Source organism: Anopheles aquasalis, chromosome 2 (genome assembly GCF_943734665.1).
Source record: "Anopheles aquasalis chromosome 2, idAnoAquaMG_Q_19, whole genome shotgun sequence".
Lineage (NCBI taxonomy): Eukaryota > Metazoa > Arthropoda > Insecta > Diptera > Culicidae > Anopheles > Anopheles aquasalis.
The window spans coordinates 62,733,147-62,740,646 of NC_064877.1; the positions used below are offsets into that span (position 1 = coordinate 62,733,147).

The window sequence follows — 7,500 nt, forward strand, 5'->3', positions numbered from 1 at the left end:
CCTTGACTACCGATAAAACAGTTGCTTCCCTTTTTTAGTTTGTGGCTTCCACGGTACGTTTGTGGCCAACGTGAGGCTCAGAAGTGAGTTTGTGTTCAGTGAGGTAACACACGGAAAGTCGCGAAAGTCTGGAAAATGTCTGCCTTCGTAGCCGCTCCCAATCTGCATCTGCTCGAACCGAACGTCGCCTTGATGCCGTTGTTGCAGGACATCTTTCGGAACTGTGAGCGGCGTAACATACGCTACGATCGACCGCTGGTGCATTTTGTTACGAATCTGCTCAGCCTTGATCCGCGGTTCGAGCTGTTCATGGAAATGGTCAGTGTGGAACGGCGCAACCATGACGATTTTGTTGAGGCCTGCTGTGCACTGCTGGCCGAGGATCGAGCGCCCGGGCTTATAACGCTCAAGATGCAGGTCTACTTCCTGGGCAACTTCTTCGACAAGGACGAAATCATCGAGAAACACGCACGCAATCTGCAAGCGAAAACGTTCGCGCTAACCAAAGAAATCATTGATCACGATGTGATAACGAAGGACGAGCAGGACGAAATATTCAACAAGGTCATCCTGGATATCGTGATGAACATGGGGCTCGGTAATCCGGAGTGCAAGGACGTGCTTGCCGAGACGATGCGCGCCCTCAATTCCGTTATGTCACGCAGCGACAAGGCAAAGTTCGTGACCCTGGACCGGAAGGACCGCTTGATGGCATTAAAGGACATCCGGGAGATAGTGGCCGGTATAAGGATCTTTAACAAACACTCGGGCAACACGGCCAATGGGATGGCTGATTGTAAGTACAGAACACTGGAGGCCCAGACGGTACGCAGAACCCGTTTCATTATCTCCGTTTTCTAGTGCCAAAAATACTCGATCAGTCCCACGAGTCGACCAAATCGATCCTTCAGATAACGCTGTGTGAAATCATGGACAAGGTGAACTTACTTACAAGTGCGCTCAATGCCGCCATTGCGTACGATCTGCGCAACCGTGCCATCATTACGCTGCTGCCGGAAAACATCACGCCCGAGGACTTTGAAACAATTAAGGATCTGCTGATCATGTACCGGCAGCATGAGGTTTACACCCGGAAGCTGATTGACGAGCTGGCAACCATTAAAACCAACATCGATGGCTGCAAGCAGGAGTACGAAGCGAAACTGCTACGCATCCACGAGGCAGTTCAGTTCCGAACGGCCATTCCAACCGATCGTGTGTTTGTAAGTTGCACTCTCACTTTCCTTTTGGTCTCATCGGCTCACAGTATCCTTCCTTACAGCCTAAATTTTCCGAGCTAACCCGGGTGTGGTTACAGTTTCAAAATTTCATCTTTCTCCTCTCGGAGATGAACCAAATCAACAACATGCTAATGAACCTGACGGAGCGATGTGTGAGCTTCGACGATCTCGCGTACCGGCTGCTGGGTGAAAGCCAGATCCAAACAGATGTGGATCGTCTGAACAAAATGAAGAACAAACGGCTCGCGTTACCGGACTCACCGAACCATTGTGAGGTGGTGCCGTACGAAGAAAACATGCCGGTAAAGGTGATGACGATTCGAGGATTACTTTTGTATTCAACTGCGCAAATATTTTCCAGATCCAATTGCTAAAGTTTTGCCTCTGGCATGTCGCCGAAGGGCGTGGATTGTTGATGCCAGGTAGCGTGGAGATGGGAGTGTGTCGCGTGCATAAGGAGAACTATTTGTTCAACATTCCCGAACCGGTGGAGTTCTTCGATGATGATCCACACAAGTGAGTACAATGGATTTTATGCCTCTCCACCGACAGTAACCGTAAGCGTCTTTCACAAAACCACAGATACTTTTACAAGATCGTCGAGACAGCTCGCCGGAAGATTCATCTTATTTGCCTCCTCAATCTGTACACCAAGGTGCGAGCGGCATACAATGCACCACGGAGTGAGGGTTTCCAGCTGAAGATTACCACCACCTGCGAGCAGGAGGTACAAACTGATCTGCATCCTATACCATCTTGCATTGATCGCGAGTATCGCTGGAACGTGTGGGATTATCGGCGTGAGGCCATCCGGTTAGCTAATTTGCGCAACAAACGGACCACCTCAGTGCAAACGCTGGAATCGTGTCGTTCCATTCCGAAGGCCACACAGATCTACACGAGAAAGGTTCAGTCAACGCAAACGCGCGTCAGCCGTGGTACGGAAACGGAGCAACGCAGTCGCTCGACAGGCACGGCCGGTATGAAGGTACTGGAACCATCTATACCTTCACCGTTGAAGGTGTACGCACTGACTCTCGCACAAGCAAACCACTCGGCATTCGGTCGCAATGGTGAACGATCAAACTAGAACTCGATGTCCCTTCAAAGTAGATAAAACCTAGCGGAATGGTTCTATTAGCAATGGTACATGAACCGCTCATACCTGAAAGATTGATGACCAAATGTTGAACAGCCCTTTTTTGCGATCCTTCTGGCCAACGTTACACTTGAGCACATCGGTCAGGCGGATCGGTTTGTTGGCGCAAGCATAGAACTGTAACATCGACAGACACGCTCGCACATCGTTTCCGGTCTTCTCGGCCAGGGCCAACATGGACGTTAGATCGGTAGTGATCCGTTCTCGCTTGGCGATCGCCAGTAACCTAATGCAGAGACAAAGAAGATTGTGTTGATAAGCAAGCTGGCAACAACCACGGATCAGGCTCAAGTTACCGTTCCGCTAGCCGAGCATTCTCCGTTGGAGGAAAGTTAACGACGAACGCCACCTGTCGGAGCTGTCGCAGGGCCGGTGTGTACATATCGTTACAGATGCAGATAATGGGCCGCTTGAGCACGAACTTATCGCGAGCGCTGCTCTTTCCACCGGCCGCTTTCTTTGCTGGACCTTTTTGCGATACATTGCCAGCGATGAAGCGAAGCAAAAACTCGATCGTCGGTACCGGTGCTCCATCGATCTCGTCTAGCACGATACAGTTGGGACGCTTCTCCTCGTTCAGCACCGATTTCATCTGCGTGCCGCTCTCCAGTGCCAACCGGAACGCTTCCGGACTACGATCATCCGATGCGTTCACTTCGCGCACCGTATAACCGGCATGGCGGGCGATCGTATGAGCGAGAGTTGTTTTCCCAAGACCGGGCGGTCCAGAAAGCAGTGCTATCTTCTGTACCGGACAACCGTTCTCATCCAGTTCAGTGTTGAGTGTGGAGCGTGCTTTGCGCCCCTTCACCCAGCCACCGGTTGACTCGAAGCGTCCCGTTTTCTTGTTGAAACTGTTCAGCTGTTTCGTTTCCTTCGGTTTCTTTGGTTCCCGATTGAAAACCGCCTTGTCCCACAGCTTGAGCCACTGCAGCAAGCTTCTGTTGGTGGTTTCATCGGAAAGCAGATCGATGTATCGCCGGGGACGATACTTCTCAACCCAGAGCACACTCGTTTCGGTTGGAATCACAATTTCTGGAACGTCCACTTCAGCCGGTGCCGGTAGTGCGTTCGCTGGTTCCGCGTAACGTTTCGCGACCTGAAATCGAAGCAAACAAGGGAAGAAAAGTCAATGTTGGGTTCGGAAAGCGATGTGCGTCTAGTTGCCACTGACTATTTCGTTCGCTTCGCGCCAAATGCGTTCTTTCTCCGCTCCAAGTAGACCGTTGTAGCCACCCTTGGTGCAGTTTATCTCGTCGAGTTGCTGCTTTTCAAATTCTTCCGAGTGGAACCGTACGTAGACGCAGGTTTGATCGCTTCGCTTCAGTGTCAGTGATGGCCATCTAGAAAGGTAAGATTCAATATGAGTTCCTCACAACCTAGGACTGCGCACAGTACCTACTTTGGTGGTTCGTAAGACAAGTTGTCCAGCTTGAAGCGATGCAATGCTTCCGCTCTCGACAGAAGCGACGTTTTCGCTGGGTTGGCAACGCTGTGAAACCGTTGGCGTGCCTCGAGTATTCGCTCGATTAGCTCCATATCCTGTTCCTCCTCGGTCTTGGTCTTTTTCTGTGAGCAGTACTCGTACTGGAACGGCTGTTCCTCCTCCTCGATATCCTGGATATCACCGAAGAGCGCATCCAGCCGACGCTTCCTTGGATTCACATCCATCTGCTGTAGTGTTTGCAGCGCTCCATCGGAACCGCCTGCCCCGTTCTGCATAGCACCGGGAAATGGTGTCGAAGCGGCACGACCCAACGGTAACCGGGAAGAACTGGAAGGGCCCGGTGTATCAAAGAGCCGCTTGTGAACGGTGCCGCGCGAGATAACGGACAGCGCGGGACTGGCCGCAACAGGACTTTCGGCGATTGCTTCCAGTTGACCCGGCGTTCTGTGGTTGGTGGCCACACTCGCAGCTCGACCAAACCGCCCCCCATCACCCGGTGTCCCGGGACCGGTAGCAGTAGACGGTTTCGCCGGCGGAGGCCCAGGCGGTTCGTCGAGTGCTTCCATCGCTTCGAGATCATCCTCGTACACCAGCTCAAACTCTTCCTCCTCGGTTGGGTAGAAATCCATTTTTTTGTGATATTAAGAATACACCAAACGAATACAGAAGGACACTTTATCTAAAACACTGCCATAAGAGTAAAATTAACTTTTAAAATCCCAAAACAACCGTTCCGTGAGCTATCGACGAATTTTCGCGCCCTTTCAACTGTCAGCGAACGTAAACAAATCATCATGAAACACACACGAACTAATGTGTGGGGTGTAAGTCGCATAACGCAACTATCCAACAGTTACAAGACCAAATGCGGAACAGCTGCGCCCTCTATCGTAATCACCTCGTAACAGACCACCGAACAAAATTTGTAGGACACGATTTAATTTTAAAATAACTAACATTAATTAAATAAACTACAATCAAGTCATACAAATCCAAGGAAATATGCAAACCATGTAAAGATATTGACCTTTCTATATTTCCATCAGTAGCCTTCATTCCATAGCCACATTATGTTGTGTTGTGTTTCAATAAACGTATAGACTGAATGCTAGAAACCACAGTATTTCCGAAATTATTACCAAAAGAGCCAAATCACCCTTTTCTTTCAAACAGCGATAAAGGGACCCACATAGACGCACATTATCATTGATTTTGAAACGTTTTATTGCTCTTAAAACGATTATAATACACTCAGTAAGCACATCCTTAAGCATTAGCGTGTTACATACGTACAACAGTTTACTCGACAAGCTTATCCACCTAGAACACATGTACAAAGGCACGCAGGCCGTATGATTGCATCGAAACGTTGTTCGTAAGCATTTTGCTGCTCAATACTCCTCTTCAAATTTCCCACAAAGTGTCTCAAGGGTTTGCGTGCCTTTTCCCATCTCTAGTAAACGCTCTATACAAACTCTTCCTCTACAGCTTAAGTCGATACAGTGAGGCGGCAGGAAGGTAACGCAGTCTAGAGAAATTAAGTATATACACAACGCTATTAGCTAAACCAAACAATGGAGAACGCAGAATGGCACAGTACGTATAGTAGGTGACCGTTTGGCCAGCAAGCCTTAAACACTAAATACACTGAAATAGGATACCGGTCGGTGCGGTTCTCTTCCGGCTACACTCTACACCCGACAGCGAACCACTGGCTTAGGGTAATAAATACAATCTCGTTACGAGATGAAGGTTTTGCGCGCCATATTTCCAACGGATCCATAATGCCCTCCATAAGCAGCCATTGCGTGGTTCCCAATGGCCACGGTAGTAGAGGCTAGGGCACCATACGTTATCAATGGAACCTGAAACTACATCGCCCCTTTCCCATCTCTCCTTTTCTCGCGGGTTTTATTCGTGGCCTCCTTTTGGTGATCGCCCTGATGTGTACAAGTACACACTTCAGCACCTCGTAAAGAACAGTTTTCACGATCATGTTACGCTGCTGATCGAATTGCAGCTAACCATTAAATCATCTCGTAAGGGGGGAACGAGAGCCAGCAAGCAACAGCGGAAAGCAAGCAGAAAAAAAAGAAACAGGAACACCCCAAAACCCAGCCAGTGACCGCTCATTTCACAGGCCTGTGCTCCCTGTGGTGGCAGAAGGCACGTAGCATTAATCCGAAAATCAAGCGAACGCCCGAGAGCCCAAAAATCCAATCAAAAATCGATTGCACTTCTCCCGCTGTCGCCCTCCTCGCTGGGCCACTGTCCGCCGGCATCCACCGAACGGGGTACGAGACACCCCGAGATGGCCCAGCTCGGAAATGGCCTTTTATTGCTTCCCCTTTCTCGCTCGATGATGATCGACATGATCGGTGGCCGCGTCATAAAGTGGAAAACGCGCAAAAGCGAGAAACGAAGCGATTTCGCATCCTTTTTGAACTACGGGACCGGTAGAACTTCGCCTTTACCGGGACCTTCTGCTCGAGCCGGCACCCAGAGGGCATCGTTTTGGGGGGGGGCGAGAGCAGCGGGCTGTTTGGCCAAACACCATCCGGTTTACGGTTTTCGCGAGCGGTCAGCGGCGCTGATGCTGACGGTGACGAGATGCATCAGCATCATCACCGTCAACGATCGCACGGCGAGGACGCGTTCCAGATTCGGCCACCCGGCAGCAGCCGGTGTAGAAATTGCAGAACGCGGTTCATTAAAAAAAAACAAGAGCCACGACGGAGACTCATAAAACGTGCCTCACATTCGAGTGCCTACTAGGACGTACGAAAGTAGCGTTTCGCTAAATTTATCGCGTTTCTTTAAATTAACAAACGTCTCATCCTCCACCCCACAAGGCAGGCCATGGGCAAAATGGGCGCGAAAAGGTCACTGGCGAGTGCAGTTTCTGTTTAAACACAAATTTAACGAGAAAGCTGTATCTCCCTGTGGTCATATTGTATGGCCAGCAGGGTTGGGGAGGAGAGAGACACCGGGTGAGGCAAAAATCGATGTCCAATTTTGGAAAATGTTTCAACGCGAGACCCCGCAATGCCAATCACTTTCATCACCGATCGTCGGAGCAACCGGCCGAAAGGTAATCGGCTGCCAGATACATGAACGAAAAGGCATAAAGAAGCCCACCAACTGGCCACTTAATTTGGCTCCAGGGGGAGTGAAGCGCCCCGGACTGACACTTCGTTAAGTCAAATCAGCACACACCGCGGTGGTTCCCGGTTCCAGGGTGTATGATGCGCCCTAACTTGTTTCCTTGAAAAAGACGACGACGGCGAGGACAACGATGGCGCAAAGGATCGGCTCGGCTGGAACAACAAACTCCCTCTGGCCGTGTATAATTAAACCCCTCCTGTGCCCTCTCCGTGCGCACTCCACGCTCGCGCATTAAGTATCCTGAAATAAATGATTTTTATGTAACCACCCGATGGTCCTCGCTCCTCGCTTCCCCCTCTCGCTCTCTGTCTCCCTTCGTCCTCCCGGATACTTTAACGTGATGACATGCCGCAGTCACGAAGACACCATTTGGCCACCACCACCAGAAGAGCCTTGCGCGCTTTAGGTAATAAATTAAGTTCCTAAACATTAATATCACAACTTTGCGGCCTCCTGCGGGTGGCCTACCCCACCTCACCGCTCGCGCC

At 50.3% G+C, this 7,500-nt stretch overlaps 2 protein-coding genes across 2 annotated transcripts in view; both read right to left on the reverse strand.

Moving 5' to 3' along the window:
- LOC126570596 (chromosome transmission fidelity protein 18 homolog) overlaps positions 1–4,576 on the reverse strand; it is a 15,880-nt gene extending 11,304 nt beyond the window's left edge. The window contains exons 1-4 of the mRNA XM_050228498.1: positions 3,803–4,576; positions 3,575–3,743; positions 2,697–3,499; positions 2,407–2,626 (exon numbers count right to left, since the gene is read on the reverse strand). Coding sequence (XP_050084455.1) covers positions 2,407–2,626; positions 2,697–3,499; positions 3,575–3,743; positions 3,803–4,476 — 1,866 coding nt within the window. The 5' untranslated portion in view covers positions 4,477–4,576. The remainder of the gene's footprint in view (positions 1–2,406; positions 2,627–2,696; positions 3,500–3,574; positions 3,744–3,802) is intronic.
- A 477-nt stretch (positions 4,577–5,053) lies between these two features.
- Positions 5,054–7,500, reverse strand: part of LOC126570618 (frizzled-4-like) — a 37,900-nt gene continuing 35,453 nt past the window's right edge. The window contains exon 4 of the mRNA XM_050228533.1: positions 5,054–7,500. This exon is cut by the window's right edge and continues 713 nt beyond it. The gene's annotated coding sequence lies outside the window, so the exon portion shown is untranslated.